The sequence below is a fragment of the Triturus cristatus genome, chromosome 11, assembly GCF_964204655.1.
Source record: "Triturus cristatus chromosome 11, aTriCri1.1, whole genome shotgun sequence".
In the NCBI taxonomy this organism is placed as follows: Eukaryota; Metazoa; Chordata; class Amphibia; order Caudata; family Salamandridae; genus Triturus; species Triturus cristatus.
In genome coordinates, this window is record NC_140594.1 from 633,246,050 (window position 1) to 633,265,194 (window position 19,145).

Here is a 19,145-nt window from a genome sequence, read left to right on the forward strand (position 1 = left end):
TAACTGTGAGTCCTAATATAATGGGGACCACTCCCGTGAACGTGAATCAAACTTCAGTGGGAGGGAATTTAGGGAATTGTGCTCCCTGTCCCTCCACAGTTCCAAATTATACCGCAGCTTTGAATGTTCCTGATGCTCGCACTGTTCCCATTACCATTGGGTCTGTAGTACCCATATATAATCCCAGCTCCGCAGGGAGTGTTATGGATAATTTAACTGTTCCAATTGAGTCAAGGGCCCCAGAGACAGCTCCTACAAGTATGAATGTAAGGTTTATTCCCTTGGTCCCAATTAATGAAAGTTTGCTTTGTGGTACAAGTGCAGACCCATCAGCAAATGAGATCAGATTTGGGCCTTTGAGGTCATTCTCGGGGTAGCCAGATTTGGATTTGATTACTTGGGAGCAACCCCTGGACCGGCATAATAGCGCCCTCAAAGAAGAACTGGCACGAGAACTTCTGAGGGGACACAAATACTTGATGCTCAGGAGCTAGACGATTAGCTGAAGGTTCACAGTGCCCCTCCGAATGAAAGTGGAATTATAGAAATAAGTCAAGGACCAATCAGGTCATTCTTGAAAGGGAATCTAGTGGATGTAGCTAAATTAAAAATTTGAATTAAATGAAATGATAAGTGGAATTTTTGAATTGGCTTGGATAGACATTTATCAACAAAATGAGCTTCTGTTTATGAGAAAGGATGTTACTAGGAGAGCTTATGATAAATTATCTGAAATAGCTCAGAAATATGAAGTAGATTTGGAGCAGACGAAAGCTTTACAGAAAAATCACTGGCTCTCCTTTTGTAATCAGGATTTGGAAAATATGAGAATACCAGAGTTAAAAATGCAAATTCAGGAATTGGTTCAAAGCATCCGAATTTGGATCGCGCTGGATAAGTGGGAAGTTATATGGTCAAAAAGGGAAAGCCCCAAAAGGGCAATGGGAGACCTGACTCCTTCCGGAGAGGGGGGGGGGCGGGAACTGCAGTTTTACCTTTATGAGAGGTACCAAGTGGAGGTTATGTTCAGGTTCCTTGGAGTAGATGTGATCTTGAGTCATTCACTAATGAATTCCCTAAATGAAGAGAAAAACTTGTGAAATAGTACAAAGAAGTTGACCAGTTTGTGAAAATTTTGAAGGTTTTGTGGAGTGATTTAAATACTCTATTTGACATTGTGGTTCCAAGTGACTTGTGGACAGCAGGTAAGATAGCTACGAAATGGCCAGAGAGAGGAACACTAAGGGATCCTTTGAATATTGTTCCGTCACTCAAAGACATGAGGAAATGTGATCAGGTGATGACATGGTTAAAGTCTAAAGTGTCACCCCAAGATATTGACTCAGGAACCTAAAGAGATGATTCATGCATATTATGAGAGATTGTTGCAGGCATTCAAACAGTATAGTGGGATGGAAAGGTTTGAGCCTAAGGACATGGGACATTTTGTGTCTAGGTTTGTGACAGGATTGAGACCAGAGATCAGTATGATCATTCAGCAGCATTAGATTTGCTGGCAGAATACGTCGATTGATGAGATTTTGGGATACGCTAAGTATTGCAATGACGAGATTGACATGAAGCAGAAGAAATTAAAGGAGAAGCTTATGGTAGCACAGATGAAAGCTGCTCAGAGGGGAAGTCAAGGTCATCCATTTGTTGGGAATGTACCCCCTATGCAGGGAGTGTATCCGCAAGGAGCACCAGCTATGCACGGTGGAGGTGGGTTTTAGTCCCAAGGTACAGGTAGGGGCGTTCATATTGATACAAGTACTGGAATTGATGCAGCCACATTGAAAAAGATCACGAAGGAAATTTACAAGCTGATTATACAGTCTGTACAGTTTCAGGAGTAGTGTGCTATGTTATGTTATGTTATTTGTATTTGTAGCGCGCACAGATACTCCGAGGAGTGTTCTGGCGCAAACCTTGTGGAGTGAGGGAAACGTTTACAGATTTATTTTTAAAAGAATGGGATCCTGAGTGCTAGGGAGAGCGAAAGGCAGCGAATTCCAAGCCAGAGCAGCCTTCAAGGCAAGGAAACAGCCGCCCATCCTTTGCAGTCAAAAGTGGGGGACATGAGCCAGGAGTTGAGAAGCAGAACGCAGTTGTCTAGTAGGAGTGTAAAAAGTAAAGCGCTTACGCAAGTAAATTGGACCTGAAGCATGCGGGGCACGGTGTGCTATGACCAGAGCTTTGAACTTAACTCGTTCGGCCACGGGCACCCAGGTAAGTGCACGCAGATGTTGTCTCACACTGCTTCTGATAGGGATATTAAAGAGCAGCCTGGCCGCCGCATTCTGAAATACTTGTAGTTTGTTAAGCAGGTAGCACGGGAGGCCAATGTACAGGGCATTAGGGTAATCAATACGTGATAAAATTAGGGTTCCGGTGACCGGTTCTTTACCAGCCCTGGGAAGAAGTGGTAGAAATTTCCTGAGGGATTGAGTAACCCAAAATAGTTCGGCTAACTTTGTGATCTGGGTAGAGAACGAGAGATTCTCCTCAAACCAGATCCCCAGATTCTTGGCGGGTTGCCTCATTGAGACTGGCATAGAGAAATTAGCCGGCCAAAGTGTTTCTCTAAACTGAGGGGGGAAACTTCCATAAAGGAGGATTTCAGATTTTTCCTCATTGCATTTAAGTTGGGCAGAGGCCAGCCAATGAAAAACTGTTGTCAGGCAATTTTTTGCAGAGGAGGTAGAACACTCAGTTTTTCAACAAGTAAACAAGAACTGGGTATCGTCTGCATAAGCAATAATTTTTATTTTGTGTTCTCAGCACAAGTGGCTGAGTTGACTGCTCTTACTAGAGCACTCTGTGTCTCAGACCAGCAGAGAGTGACCATTTTCACTGATAGTCAATACTGCTTTGGGGTAGTTCATGGTTTTGGACAGTTATGGTCCCAGAAATAGTTCATGACTTTTTTGGCCTCACCCATTCAGAATGGGGAGAAAGTCCGAAAACTACTTGAAGCATTGCACTTGCTGCACAAATTGCTGTTGTTAAGATTGCAGCACCTTGTAAGGGGGATGATTATGTGGCTGTTAGCAACAGATATGCTGAGAAGGTCGTCAGATACTGTGCTTACAATGCTTATACCTTTTAACAGAGAGTATGCAAATGAGGGAGCAGACCAACCACAACCTTTTGTTTACTACAGCTGATACTTGGAAGGAAGACAAAAGGTTGCAGGAAGAAGCGTCAGGGGCAGAACAGCAGAGTTGGGTCAAAGTACGCTGCGTCAAGAGAGATGAGAATGAGATTTGGATTTCAGGAGATTGGAGGCCAGTGTTGCCTAACAGCGTTTTACCCCTAGTGGCCAGACATTATAATGGTCCTACTAATGTGCGGAGGAATGCGATGGTCAGGTTGTTCAGACAGACTTGGTTTAATCCAAGGTTTGGATCGATGTCTGAAGCATTGTGCCATAGATCTGTTGTGTGTCAACAGAATAATGTGAGGAAAAGGACTTCAGTAACACTGAGTCATATAGGGAGGTCAGGAGGTCCTTTCAACAGGATGCAGTTGGATTTTATTGAAATGCCTGTGTGCAATGGATTAAGGTATGTGTTGGTTGTTGTGTGTATATTTTCACGATGGCTTGAGGCATATACCACATGAAGGAATGATAGGCTTACAGTAGCAAAGCTTTTGTTAAGGGACTTCTTTGGAATCGGACCGAAGTACGCACTTTAACAATTAAATATCGAGGATGCTGTACGTTGCTTTACAAGTTGAACAGAGACTGCATTGTATCTATAGACCTGAGGCTTCGGGTCTGGTGGAGCAGGTCAATGGGACTTGAAATCAAGGCTTGCATAGTTGTGATCTTCCACATCCTTGAAATGGCCTGATGCGTTGCCGCTTGTGTTGAGGAGTATCTGCAGCATACCTGATCGAAGGACAGGATTGTCCCTCATGAGATCATCATGGGCAGGGCAACGAGGTTGCCAGGTCTGCCTGCAAATGCACTTGTGAACATTACTGATGATCTCATACTTGATTAGTGCAAAGGACTGGCTGATGTGGTGCATTCTGTGTCTCAACAGGTTGAAGTTGCCACAGCGCTGCCTCACCAGGAGCAGTGCCATGACATCAGCCCCGTTGAATGGATCCAGGTGAAAAAGCATGTATGATAGAGTTGTCTGCAGCCTCGTTGGCGTGGGCTGTACCAGGTGATCCTAATCACCATGACTGCTGTGAAGTGCGGAGTTCTTCCCAACTGGGTGCAAGCTGCTCATACTTACAGAATTCAGTGTCCCCTTTATGATGTAATGGCACCTCTCCCAGAAGTGCAAGTGGTGGTTGAGAGACAATGGGAGCAGGTTAGTCAAGCTGTTGGGGACCAGCAAGAATCTGAAAGAGCACTTGTTCGGCCTGAGGGGGGTCCTGAAGAGTTGGATGTCAAAGCTAAAAACAAAGGGGCTAGTCCTGTGGTTGTGACTGAGCCAGACTCTGACCCTGACAAAGGGTCTAGTGCTGTAGAACCACAAATGGTAGCAGGAGAATGTTGGTCAAAAAAGAAGGAGAGGGGGAGACTGGTGCTGCATGGAGAAGGTGAACTTCCAGTCATTCCGGAGGAAACTAAGGAGTCTGACCTGAGTGATGAAGAAGGAGAGGGGAATACAATCAGAAGGTCAAAGTAAGCTGGAGTGTCTTGTCGAAGGTACTCTTGCCCTGAATGGACTTACAGACAGAGGGAACAAGTTATGGGAATTCTTGAATTATTGTGAAAATTCAACTGAAACGATGGCAACTTGATCTCCAGTGATCTTACGTTTGAACTTCCTCCGTTAGTGAAATTGAGTGCCTTGAGACATCTTATCCTGGATGTGGCAGAGTTTCCTTTCTTGGATGCAAATGAGTTTGTAGTGCTAGTTGATGAACTGAAACATTTTATTCTTGAACTGATTGTTAGTGAACTTGAACCCTTTATTATTAGAGACATTAATTAGACTGTTAGGGAAAAAAGAAGATTCACAAAGACTTTGTACATAATTTTGTTGCGCATCATATGAACTTTGGTTTTGCTCCTTGTACAGGCAGAAATCGATAGGAAAGACTGTAGCTGCTACGTTCCACCCAACGGTTTAGACTCTAACGAAGAAATGGAAGCCAATTCTAATACCAATAGGTGTAGATTAATTACAGCAGGCACACTAATAGCTATAGTTGTTGCATTAATCATCATGCTTGTAGGGTTATATCCAGCTACACACAAGTCAGTAGAAGTTAAACCTAATATTGCTCATATTACACCATATCCTTCTGACACTAGCTTACAGTTGTGGGGAGTTAATAAACTGCACACAGAGTTATCACGAGGAGATGATGGCTCAAATGTTTATTGTAGATTGCTGTATGAATAAATTGACACTATGAATGCGGAACTGTTACGTATGCACTCACTCTGCGATTGAGTTTATTTTATAGACAGGGCAGTTTTTAATATTATTTTTTAAACTATAATTTAGTCTTTCAGAAGTCCCTTTGTTCAACATTTGAATAAGAATCCTTCTTTCCAAGATGCTTATATTACAGGCAAGTATTTTGAATCTCTTAAGTCACTAGATACTGCATATGCACATAGACATAATTTGCTCTGTTCTATGTCAGATGTGGAAAAGAAGTTCCTGAATTTGGTGGAAGATAGGAGAGATCTGGAGTCTAAATCGGAAACTTATAGAGATCTTAAGAAACATCATAAGTGGAATAGTGAAGAAATGGTGAAGGCAAATTTACCTGCCCTGACATTAGATAGGCAGCATAAGGGAAAGCTGTGTATACATGTTGATAAAAGTTATACAGATTTGTTATTTTTAGGACAGAGTGATACTGAACATGTTTTTGAGGCGAGAGAGAAGAATGACCTTTTCTTAGAGGGACAGGATTCTGTGATTTCTGGAGTGTATTTTATTTGTGGACAGTATGGATTTTTTAAATTGCCCCATTGATGGCATGGTACATGTTATCTTGGTATAGTTTTCCCAAACATTTAACATGTGGAACATTTCAATGATCCTGTATGGGAAACAAAATCTAGAGCTAGACGACGGTGCTAGTGCAGCGGAAGTGGTAGGAGATATTTTTGGCACCATAATCCCGTCTGTAGGTGTGATTCTGAATGACCTGAAAACTAGAAAGGGGACTACAACAGTGGATAAGCTGGCTACTAGTACTGCACATTCTTTATTGCTTGTAAATACTGAGATGTTGTGATAAGGTCTATGGTTTTACAGAACTTACTTGTGTTAGACCTTTTACTTACAAAAGAGGGCGGATTCTGCAGGATGCTCAAAGCTTAACAATGCTTATGTCCCATACGAAAGCCAAGATCTGCAGAAGTATATTCTGAACATATCTGGATTGACAAAAAGTTTGAAAGAGTTAGAAGTGACAGGATCACGGTAAGCCATTGAGAATGGATTGTCTGACGAAGGTTTATGGTTTGAAAATTCGGGAAGAGGAATCTTGGGTGCCATGTTGAAACCCCTTTTGATAATTACTCTTTCTGTAATATTCTTATTCATGATCTTTAAGGGATACTACAAGTATGCACAGGTTAGGTTGGAAGGGGAGTGAAGAGGAAGAAAGCAGGTGTAGAGTTAGAGCAGAGTCAGAGTAAATACCATGACTTGAAACATCTAGAGAATTCTAGGTGAAAGATGCTAAAGACTACAAGGTTTTTGATGGTCTGTCTGATAACATCAGATTGCAATCTGTATTGGCTTGATTTGCCATCAGAGGGGGGACTGGAGCAGCATAATTTTGGATGTTTAACTAGGCCACACATATGTTTACGTATAACCTTATGTAATCATGTGATGTAACCTTAATAATGTAGCACAATACACTTGAACAATCATTTAGAAGTGCATCTACTGTGTAATCTCGTCATTTATAGGCATGTGAATTAACGTTTTGTTTACAGTTACGAGTTGCAGTTTTCACATATATTTACACTTGTGTGGTTTGAATAAATAATATTTCTTATATGTTCACGTATTTCTTTAAATAATATTTTCCTTTGCTCTCCATATTTGATTGTGATATCAAAAACCCTGTAATATTATGTCACAAGGCCCTGGGTATGTGCAGAGGGGAGGTATGCACTGCAGCAGAGAGAAAAGAGACCACTGGTCGGGAAGTATGCCGGGTGGCAATGGTTCTTCTTTTCAGGGCCATGGCTACAACATATTAGTGATGTACTAGCAGGATCTTGTTAAAACATGAGGGGCATACTTACAAGGAGATTGTGCCACCACAGCATAATTTTTTTAGCGCAGCGCTGTCATTGCTCCATATTTACAAGGTGACACATCTAGGCTGATGCATCACTTTTTTTCGGCCTGTGTCGTTTTTTCCTAGGTCGGAATCAGCGGCGGCAAATTGGTTTAAATATATGCAAGGTGGGTGTTCCCACCTAAAATTCCCAGTAAAACTGACACAGTGGTATTTATGAGTTTTTCTCAAAGTGACGCTTATTCCGGAGGTGGCCCGCTGAGCTTGAGATGCATTGAAATTACTATGCCTCTAAAACCCAGGTGTGGGAATGACGCATTGGCTGTTTCAGAGGAATTTGACCTGCTGAAGTGACTTGGAACAGTGTAATCTGCAACCAAGTCACATCCCCGCAACAGGTAAGTGCACACATAAGGTAGGTAACACAGTAAATCACACATTACACGCCATTAATGACCTACGTCACACAACCATAGGCATAGTGGCACACTTAAGTACACTATGCCAACTTGTATGCATGACATCCAGGACCAATGTAATAGAGTGCAAAGTGAGTTTTTCACTTTTGACACTCTATTATATTGGCCCCCATACAGTGGACTACTTGCGTCAGTCAAAACTGACGCTTCACCTCTGTTTTTTGACGCATTGCAGTAGTTGAGCCAGTTTTATGACCAACTATAGCAATACTTTTGGGCCAGATATCTTGTTGCATCCTTCCCATAAATATATCAGAGTTTCTGACCCTCACGCCCTTTTTAAAAATGGGAACAATAACTGCCTTTCCCCAGGATACTGGGTATCCATGTAAGCACGCAGCGTTAAACATTTGCCAAAACGCTAGCCCAAACATTAGGATCAGCTTTATATAAATCGGCCGGGACCCCGTCGGGGCCCGGGGGCTTTCCGCCAGGTGTAGATGCAATTGCTTTATGGTCCTCCTCTACACTAAAGTGGAGTAGCGTACTAGTTTGCCCACCTTCTCTATACTCCTAGATTCACTCAAGTTTATATCACTGAAAATATTGCCGAAATGTGATACCCATTTATTTGCTGGGATTAGGCAATCAGTGTTAGAATTAGGAGTTTCGGAGAGGAAAGGACTAATAACTACCAACCAAAAATTAGAACTATCTTTCAGTACACTAGCTTGTTGAAGGGCATTCCATGCCTGCTCCCTTAGCTCCTTCTCCCTATTCTGAACTGCTAGCTTATAGGCTTTTCTTTTGTCCCTAATTTCTGCTACATCTCTAGGGATGGATTTTAGGGCCTGTACAAGCTCCGTATGGGTCATTGAACATGCTCCGTTAAACCATCTTACGACCTCCGGGCGTCTGATCCCACCCATAACCATGAGGTCAGATTGTATTTATTTTGTTAGTTTCCCAAAGGCTGTTAAGATAGAACTGCCCTGTGTATCGGGGTCTTAACAGGACTCAATTTGAGGGGTGCAGACTGTGTACAATTTATTCAGAAAGTTATCTGGGACTATTGTTTCCCACTTTAGCCTGCGGGCCTGATCTTTAGTGCTAAAATCTTTATTTGTTAGACAAATGGTAGGTTCTTCAGTTTCAGTAACAGGAGGTGATATGGCAACAGTAAGAAGATTATGGTCGCTAAAACCTGACCAGGTAATAATTAAATACTCAGAGAACAAAACTAGTCGAGCTGACAGTAAAATGTAATCAATGGTGCTTGGCCTTCCATTAACTACATAAGTGGGTACTGACGCCAAACTGTCAGTTTGCTGAAGGCAACATAAATTATGATTTGAGAGAATGCCTTCAAGTAAAATACCTGAAGGTGTGTGCTCAAAATGACTAAATGAGGAAAAGAACTCACACTGGTCCTGGTTTGTAAAACAATGTAAGTAACGTTGATGGATATTAAAATCACCTAGGATTATTACTTCATAATAAGATTGTTTGGTCTCCTCATAACATTCCAAAAACTCCTTTAAGTCTCGCAGATGTTCCAACTCGTGTCCTCTGGAAAAGGAATTATAAAAATGTATCACTAACACAATGGCACGGTTCTTAAGAAACAGTTCTACTGCCAAAACATTTTGAGATTTACAATCAACAAGACGTGCCCTATAAGAAAGCTTCAGTGAAAACATTGAGTAAACCCCCTCTAGCACTACCCATATCCGATGGAATAGCATGTTTTTGAAACAAGATGAAACCATCTAAGTAAAAACAATAATTTGCTTCCCAAGTTTCCTGGAGGGCAATAATATGGTACGGTGAAAGAAAGTTTTCCCAGAGTGAGTTTCCTCTTTTAGACCTTATTCCCGCTATGTTCCATGAAAGGAGCTTTTCATGAGTAGCCATAGTGGGAGTTAAAATAGGGGGAGTTCCTGGGGATATAGTGGTTATTTCGACATGGTCCAGGACTGGTGATATATGGGTGTTTTGAGTCATGTTAACTGGAGGTGTACCCTGACAGGTTTTATCTTCTAGCTCTAGTCAGTCATTTTCATCCAGATTCTGGAGACTAGCTAGGGGTTGGAACCGGTTACTCATTGGTAAGTTATCATCTATATTGGTTTTGTTGATAGGTCTACCTAGTTTTCGGGGTATCTGCTATTGCCATTGCGTAGGGCAACTGCACTGGCTAGGGGGCTAAAAATGTTGTAGCGAAAAAACTCTAATTAAGGAGTTTGAACTACTCTATGCGCAGCCTGTTAGCATCTTGGTTTTCTCTGGGTTCTGAAAATTGATGACTATGCAGTCTCCTACACCAATCTTTGTTGTTTGATGACCTATCCAGCCCACTCTACTGGCCATAATGATGTCAGATGATATACTCGGGCCATTTATAACATTTTTAGTACACCAATAAGTCACTTTATGTATTAGGTCCTGGTTAGTTTCCCTAGCTTCTTGAGAGAGCAAAGGGACCTCCAATAAGACTGCTACTAAGGGGGCAGATCAAGTATACTTTGGTTCATGACTTTAGTTAGAACATGATTGGGTTGGGTACGTGTAGGCAGACGGACCCTCTCAGAGTTCAGAGGTCTACTCGCCTGGGCTACCTCATAATTCTGGGCTACATATCCTATTTCCTCAGTTGCATTTGACTGACTAGTTCTACTAGGTGTTCCCTCAGTCCCTAGAACATTAAAACATGGGCCAGAATGAATTTCATTCATATTCCAAGATGGAGTTGCCGCCCCTACCCCCGTTGGTTTTGGCACAAGCGTCATAGCACATTTATTACAATGGGTAATCCAGTCATGGACTAGTTTCTCAACTTTTTCCACCTTTAGCATTATTGGAGCTAAAGGAGACTTAGTCATTGTCTCCAGCATTGTAAAAAAAAGTGTCCAGTAACAGCTCTAGGTTCAAACCAGATTGAAGAGACGTGTGTGTCCGTGGGGATTTCCTCGAAGACTTATTACAGGCAGTTTGTTTTCTCTTGGACGGGAGTAAGTTTGAGGCCATATCGTTCCCCTCTGTTATTTTACCTGCCAAAGTATTAGGTGACATGTCAGGTTCATCAGGGGTGAGGATTTGACATGAAGGCGCAGAGGCAGTTGCGAATGATGAACCATCTAAAGACCCCACAATAGCTGCTGATTTTTCTTGTTCCCCCTCCTCACTTGCAGCATGGTTCTGAAAACATTTTCCTGCCTCTAGTGATAACCTTCTCTCAGTCAGCGCTATCTCCTGCGTGATCACGTATGCAGTTTTAGTTAAAAAAAGAATCAATTTTACCAGCCATACAGACCCCCGAGGTCCCCCATGTGAAGCGGGTGTTTTCCTTTTGCCCATTTGCGGACGCTTGACCCAAAGCCCTAGTGTCCCTGTATGAGGTCACAATAAAATACTGGGATAATCAGGGCTTATGGGGTATTTAAAAAGTACCTTGCTTTGTTGACCGGCTTTCCGTCCTATTTTACGATATACAATGAAAGGGATCCGGAATGAAAACAGCCAAGGGGTCTGGCCTAGCCCAGCCTCTTCCAGTCGCTGCGCTGAGTTTTTAAAGCGCCTCCGACGATGAAAAAGCGGGAAGAGCGTCAGCGCCTCCTGGCGCACGTTGCAGCCTGGATACTGGAGTCCCCCACTGGTGCTGGAAGCTGTGTTGCTGTGATGCGGCGTCCCGCGCTGCGGGTGCCGGTCTGAGTTTTTAAAGCGCCTCAGGTGCAGGAAAAGCGGGAAGAGCGTCAGCGCCTCCTGGCGCGCGTTGCAGCCTGGATACTGGAGTCCCCCACTGGTGCTGGAAGCTGTGTTGCTGTGATGCGGCGTCCCGCGCTGCGGGTGCCGGTCTGAGTTTTTAAAGCGCCTCAGGTGCAGGAAAAGCGGGAAGAGCGTCAGCGCCTCCTGGCGCGCGTTGCAGCCTGGATACTGGAGTCCCCCACTGGTGCTGGAAGCTGTGTTGCTGTGATGCAGCGTCCCGCGCTGCGGGTGCCGGGCTGAGTTTTTAAAGCGCCTCAGGTGCAGGAAAAGCGGGAAGAGCGTCAGTGCCTCCTGGCGCGTGTTGCAGCCTGGATACTGAAGTCCCCCACTGGTGCTGGAAGTTGTGTTGCTGTGATGCGGCGTACTTCATTAGTTTTGCCTTTCGGTTTTAAAACTTTTAATCGCTAGGCCTGATTCTGTGTGACACGCTGCTTGCTTCTTGAGTTGACTGACTATTGCTGCAGCTGCGCAGTGCGCTGGGGCGGGCGGAAAGTGGAGACAGTAATCCAGTTAATTCAAACATCTCCTCTTCTTTTTTCGTTTTATAAACCATAATGAAAATAAAAAATCTGATCATTCTTGATCTTATGAAAAGAGCGCTCATTGCTTTATACTTTCACGTACTGACTATTGCAATGGCCTGTATCTCATCCTCCAAGTGAATATTATGCGGAAATTGCAAACTGTACAAAATTCTACAGCTAGAAAGCAAAAAGATTTACCTACATTTCACTCTGTTACCCCAGCACTGAGTGATCTCCACTGGCTTCCAGTGAAAAAGCAAACTGTTTTCAAATCTCTGTGTATTGCTTATAAGGCATTGAGTGCCATAGGTCCTGAATACCTGAAAAAGAAATTCTGCTGGTATATCCCCAATAGACCTATTCGTTCTAGCCTGGTGAAAACAATTGTCGTGCCACATCACAGGGTGGCTACCTGGGGTGGCAGAAGATTCGTGAAAAACACGTCTCTCCTCTGGAATGAACTTCCTCTTGACCTAAAAATGGTCCCCATCCTTCTTATTTGTAGGAAACATTTAAAAACCTGGCTCTACTGTAAATAATGTATCTTCAAACTGCTGTTATTCTGGCATTCTTTCCTGCGGAGTTCAGCACCAAGACACCTTAGGGCATATGAGTGCTCTATCAAACCCAAACCCAAAATCAAATCAAATGCATGATGACAAGTCTCCATTGTGACGTGTCCTCTGTATAAAAGGCGAGTAACCAGGGAGCTGCAGCATTGGACACAAGGACACCAGATGGGGAGGGCCCCTGCTGGTGACTGCATGGACTGAGCAGGCTGATGATAGGAAGGGGGCAGGGGTGGTAACAAAGCAACCAAGGTGAGTGAACGAACCAAATGAAAAATAAACTGGAAAACAAACTGAACTGGAAACATAACTGAAAACTGAACTCGAAACCAAATTGAAAACAGACTTGAAACGGGCTTGAAATCCCCATTTACCTTAATCCTTAATTACTTTACCCCACATTCTTCCACTCCCATTCTTTCAATCCACATCTCCTTCTAATGACCCCTTGCCCACCTTATCTTTTACTTTTCTTTGAGACCCTTACCTTACTTTGTCTCCTCTCCATTCCCATTTTCTTATTTTACTCGTTTTAACGCAACACCCTACAAAATCCTCCAGCCATCTCACCTCATCTCTTTCTTTTTCACTTCCCCTCTAACATTTGTTTCATTCCCCTTTCTGTTTTTTCTTCACTGTGCATGCACTCTCACCTCATTTGCAATCTAATCATTTGAACTTCCTCCCCTCCCCAGCCTTTCTCTCCCACTTTCTTTTTCTTACACTGTCCACTTCACCCTCTTTCCATCACCACACCTTCCTCTTCTTCCCTGGCTCCCCATCCTTTCTCTACTACTTCCCTTCATTGTATTCTACTCCAATTCACTCATCTCTCCTAATCCCTTCCCTACTCTGTTTTCTTTCCTGTTTCTGCAATGCTAAACCCCTGTCAGTTCCTCACCTTTAAATCCCCATTCATTCGTTCCTTTCTCTTCCCTTCCACTCTGAGTCCCTCTTCTACATACCCTACTGCAGGCACTGCTCTCCTTCACCTTCCCCATCATTTCCAGTACCATAACTACACTTCTTTACCCTTGCAGTGTCATTCTTTTATGCCCTATACTTCCTTTCGCCCTCTATCTCTCCCTTCTATTCCCCTTAACACTCCCACCCCTTATCCCTAAGCTTTCATTACTTTCCCTACCCATTTCTCTCCATCCCATACCCTTTGCCTACACCTCTTATTCCTTTCCTTATATATATACACACCTTCTCTTCCCTACACCTCTCTTCCCACCCTCATCCCTTTCCTCTCTTCCATCTTTCACGTATATAGCATCTGCTTAATTTCTTCCTCTCCTCTCTTATCTTATCTTCACTTACTTTCTTGTCTCTTCCTTAACACAGTCCACCCATTTGACCCCTCCTCTTTCTGTCTTCCGCACCTTCAATTCTCATCCCTTTAATTCAATTCGCTTTCCTTCTCCAATTCCCTTTCTTTCCCTTTTTTTGCCCTTACCCCTTTAAATCCATTAACTTTCCTTCTCCAGTTCACGTCCCTTACCCTTCCCACTTTTTTCCTTTCTTTTTTCTTTTCCCTTCTCCAATTCTCTGCCTTTTTCCCCAATTCTCTTCCACTACTCCCAATTTTTTCCCTACCCAAGTTCCTTCCCCTTCATCTTCACTTTTCTCTTCCTTTCCCACCCCTTAACTTCCTTTACCTATTTCTCTTTGCCTTACCCAATTCTCTTCCCCTTCCTTTCCCTTCTATTCTTTTTCCTTTCCTCAAGTTTCTTTCCCTTCCCTTTGCCAATTATGCTCCCCTTCCAACTTCTCCTTCTCCCCTTCTCTCCCCTTCTTTCCACTCACTTTCCTTTCCCATTTCCTTCCCTTCCCTATCCCTTCACCTGCCCCCTTACCTTCCCGCTTTCTTTCCCTTTCTCCACTTTACTTCTTTTTACCCTTGCTTTTTGCCATTCCATTTTCCTTTCCCTTTCCCAATTCTCTTGCCTTCCTCAATTATCTTCCCCTTCCCACTTACCCCGATCCTCTTACCTCTCTTCTTAACTTTACCCTTACCCTTCCCTTTCCCTTCCCTTTTCTCTTCCCTACATCTATCTATCTATCCGTCCCTCCCCTCCCCTACATCTTTCCTTCCCAGCCCCTTCCATTACCAACAAATTCTACTCCTCTCTTTTCTGCTCCATTTTTCTCTTGTCCTCTTCTCTTTTTCCTCTCTTATCCTACCCGACCCTACCCCTTCTTCATTCACAACATCTTCCCTTCCATTGAATTCCTTTCCCTTTGCAAGCCTACCATTCCGTACCATTCCTAACCTTTGCCCAATTCTCTCCTATCTTTTCTTTCCTTTTGTGTCCCCTTCGCTTCCCCAACGTTCCCCTGTCTTCCATTGCAGTCCCCTTCATTCCATTCCAACTCATCCTTTCCCCCGCTCTTTCTTTCCTTTGTCCATCCCATTCCTATGCCTTCCCTTCCTTAATTGTACTCACCTCAGTTTATTTCCTGTCCTCTTGCTCACTTTGCTTCTCATATGTTCCCTTCCCAACCTCCTCCCTTCATTACCTCCTCGTCCAGTCTTCCCGTCCCATTTCTTAACAGTGAGCAGCTTGTCTGCTCCCCAGAAACCCTATACCTAGCAAAACTTTTTAGCACTTCCCTCAACATGGCGCCACCTATCAGGCGACCATATAGGTGTCACACAACTTCCTGTTCGTTTTTTTCTGCCTTCGCAGTTTTCTCTTTGCCTAGCAGGACGTGGGTCCGGTAAGTGTATCGTTCCTGTTTTATTTTTATATTGTCTGTTGGTGGCCTGCTATAGCGGCTGCCTTGTTCTGTTGTTTTTGTCTTTGGTTTGCGCGGCCCGCTCTAGCGGCCGTTTGTGCCTGTTGTTCCTCACTTGGGAGTTGTCCGCGGCTTGCTGTAGCAGCTGCTCCTCTTCTGCCACTCCCGTCACGCCCTGCTATAGCGGGGGCGGGTCTTCTGTGGTTCCTTGCGGCGCGGAGCATCCTCATGGGTTCACTGCCTCCCAATGGGTTTTTCCGGCGGCCGGGCTCTCCTTTTCAGCACCCGCCCACTTTCTGGTTGCGCAAGATGTCGGGTGCCTTGGGACTTTGATTCTTTAAAACTGGTCTTTTTTCAGTTGTTCCCCGACCTTTTGCTGGGTGTTCCGGAGCCTTGTCTTGCTTCTTGCTTGTTTTCGCTGCCATGGAACAGGGTGCCTCGGGCTCTGCTGCTCCAACTTTGGATGCCCTGCATCTCAGTATTAATGAGGCTGTTTCTGCTGCTTTCCGGGTTAGGAAAGCGGCTGGCCCTCCTGCCAAGGTGCCTCGTGGGTCTGTCGATCCACCTGGCGCTCCTGCCGACGATTTGGGTCCTGAGGAGGAGGAGTGTGTGCATGGGCATTTTGTTCAGGGAGCGGAGCTCTCTGATATGTTCTCCCATGTGCGTGATAATTTGGGGTTTGCTCCTCCTGTGTCTGATGTCCTGGAGGATGACTTCTTTACCCAGTATCACCAGCCGACTCCGGAGTCCTTCCCCTTGCATGGTGCTGTGCACACGTTGCTGGATCATGAGTGGAAGGAGGTTGATATGTCCAACTTCCCTCACTTTTTGTCCCGATGTTATCCTTTGGAGGGGTTTGCTGCTGAATTTCCCCAGTCCGTCAAAGTGGATAATTTAATGGCTGGTCTTTCCTCCCAGGGTTTGGTTCTGTCTGATGACGCCCTTCCTTCTGACGCTGTGGATAAACATGTTGAAGAAGCGGTGAAGCGTTCCTATGCTGCTTCTAATTTTTCTGTCAGGGCGACGGCCTATTCCAATTACATGGTCCAGTCCCTGCTCAAAGATTTCCAGGCCCTGGCTCTTCTTTTGCGGGATGGGTAGGGTGCCTCCTCTCTCTTGGCCCTCATGGAGTTGCAGGTTCGCTATTTATCTGACATCTCTTTTGACAATCTGAGTGCCGCTGCAGCTGCTTCTGGTGCTTCAATTGCTGCACGGCGTCATATATGGATGCGCTCCTGGAGGGCTGAGGCTTCTCAGAAGGTGGTCCTGCTTCGGTTGCCCTTTGTGGGGTCCAAGGTGATCGGGCCCCAGCTGGAGGACATGGTAAAACAGTGAGCGGAAAACCGCAAGCTTGTGGCTCCTGTCCGCCCTCCTTCTCGGGGGCGTGGGTTTGGCTACCGGCGCCCCTTTGGTCCTTCTGCTTGGGGTGCTTCGCAGCACTTTTGTGGCAGGAGTCGTGGCCGGGGGACCCGTGGAAGTGCCAAGCCCCTGCCAGTGGTGCTGCTGCCGCTCCTTCCGCTGCACAATGACTGTCTACCTTTTCCGGTTGGAGGTCGCCTTCGTTTTTTCCTACACCGATGGTTGAAGGTTCTGGATGCCTGGGCGGTGCAAGTTGTGTCGGAGGGTTATTGAATCGAGTTTTCCTCCCCCCAGTCTTCCGGATGACCCCTCTGCCCCGCCATCCTCTGCATCGGGAGGCCTTGCTGGAGGGTGTGCGCCTTTTGTTGGAGAAGGCGGCTATCATGGAGATTCCTCCTCTGGAAAGGGGCGAGGGTTATTATTCGATCCTCTTCCTGGTCTCCAAGAAGGATACGGCGGATCTTCGCCCTGTATTGGATCTCAAGATGGTCAATCTCTTCATTCCCAGATGTACATTCAAGATGGTGACTTTGCTGTCCATCCTGCATCTGGTGCTTTTGGGGTCCTTCCTTGCGTCCCTGGACCTGATGGATGCTTATCTGCACGTCCCTATCCATCCTGTGGATCAGAAGTATCTCTGTTTTGGCATTTCGTCGGCGCCAACGGTTTTCACGAAGCTCTTGGCCCCTCTGGTGGGTATTCTCCATTCCAGAGGTCTTCATGTTTTTCCCTCTCTGTACGATTGGTTGAATGTTTCTCCTTCTTTTTCTCAGGCTCTGTCGGATGTGGACCAGGTGTGTCATCTTCTAGGGTCCTTTGGGTTTCTCATCAACCACCGGAAGTCCTCCCTGCTGCCCTCCCAGTCTCTGAAGTTCCTGGGAACTCTGTTCCGCATGGATCTGGGTTTGGTGTTCCTTTCCAGGGAGCGTCAGCTGTCTTTGTTCCGTCACTTTTCTTGGGTTCTGTCCCAATCCCAGGTGTCTGCCCGGCATGGTTACGGAGTCAGGGGGAGATGGCTTCCACTCTGCATCTCCTCTCTTGGGCCCGGCTGCATTTGTATCCCCTCCTGCATCACGTTCTGGCCCATTGGGATCCTGCCTCTCTGGACTACGAGACTCTTATTCCTGTCACCCCGGGGATTCGGGAGGCTCTCCAATGGTGGTTGTCCCCTCTGTCTCTTTCCCGGGGCTTTGACCTTCATCCTCCCCCGACTGTGGTGGTGTTGTCAATGGATGTCAGTGCCATGGTCATGGGTCCTTCCAAGGCTCAGGGTCTGTGATCCCTGTTCGAGTCTCGCCAGTCGTCGAACTGGAAGTAGTTGAGGGCGGTTTGGTTTGCTCTCCTGTGGTTTGCTCCTCTTCTTCTGGGTCGTGCTGTCTCGGTGCAGACCGACAACCGGGTTGTTCGGGTTTAAGTAAATCGTCAAGGGGCATGTGCCGGTCTCTATTTCTCCTCTCCAGGACAATCGGTCTTTGGGCTGAGCGCAATCTGTTATCTCTGACGGCGGTGTATCTTCGGGGGACGGAAAATGGGCCTGCGGACTCTCTGAGCAGGGTGTTCCCTTCCTCTGGGACGATGTGTCTGTCCCCTCTTCTGTTCTGTCAGATCGTCCTCCGGTTCGGCCATCCCTGACTGGATCCGTTTGCCTCGGAGGAGTCGGCCCTTCTTCCCCATTTTTGCAGCCTTGTTCCTTCTCGGCTGGCCTGGGCGATCAACGCTTTCACCGTTCCTTGGTCCCTGGGACTTCTGTTTGCCTTCCCACCTTTTGTGTTGATCCCCCGAGTCCTCCGGAAACTTCGGTTGGATCGGGCGGGGATTCTTCTGGTGGTGCCGGAGTGGCCCCATCGGCCTTGGTTTCCCCTTCTGTTGACTGTGTCGATGTGCCCCCATTGGCATTTTCCCCTCTAGCCGTCCCCTCTGCGGGCTCCTCTTCTCCGAGTGTCCTCTCTGCGCCGCCTCCGGCTGGTGGTCTGGCACTTGAGAGGTTGAATTTGTTGGACCAGGGTTATTCTGTCGAAGTGGCCCAGAGTATCCAGTTGTCTAGACGTCCTTCCACCTTGAAGTCTTACAACCGCCATTAGAATAACTTCTCCTCCTGGTGCCTTGGGAAGGGTATTTTATCCTCCTCCTGTGCGGCTGTGCGGTTGCTGAACTTCTTGCGTGATGGATTTGTCCTGGGGCTCGCTGTTTCAACTCTCCGTGCGCAATGGCCTGCTATTCTTGCTTTTAGGGGTTCTGATGTCTTCTGTCTCCCCTTTATTGGCTCGCCTTCTGCGTAGTTTTTTGATTCAGCGCCCTATTTCTCGCTCTCCTGTCCCGGCCTGGGATCTTCCCCTTGTTCTGCAGGTCTTGACTGGGCCCCCCTTTGAACCTTTGCTTTCTGTGGACCTTAAGATCCTTACGGCTAAGGTTGTTTTTTTTGGTGGCGGTTTCTTCTGGACGGAGGGTTGGTGAGATTGGTGCTTTGATGGCTTCTCCCCCTTGTTTGAGTTTCTACTTGGACAAGGTGATTCTTCGTCCTT

General features: G+C 45.7%; 1 protein-coding gene across 1 annotated transcript in view; it reads right to left on the reverse strand.

The window, feature by feature from the left end:
• Window positions 1–14,940, reverse strand: part of LOC146785205 (uncharacterized) — a 120,357-nt gene extending 105,417 nt beyond the window's left edge. The window contains exons 1-2 of the mRNA XM_085633006.1: window positions 14,799–14,940; window positions 11,115–11,665 (exon numbers count right to left, since the gene is read on the reverse strand). Of these exons, the coding sequence (XP_085489132.1) occupies window positions 11,115–11,665; window positions 14,799–14,940 (693 nt within the window). The remainder of the gene's footprint in view (window positions 1–11,114; window positions 11,666–14,798) is intronic.
• Window positions 14,941–19,145: the final 4,205 nt, after the last annotated feature.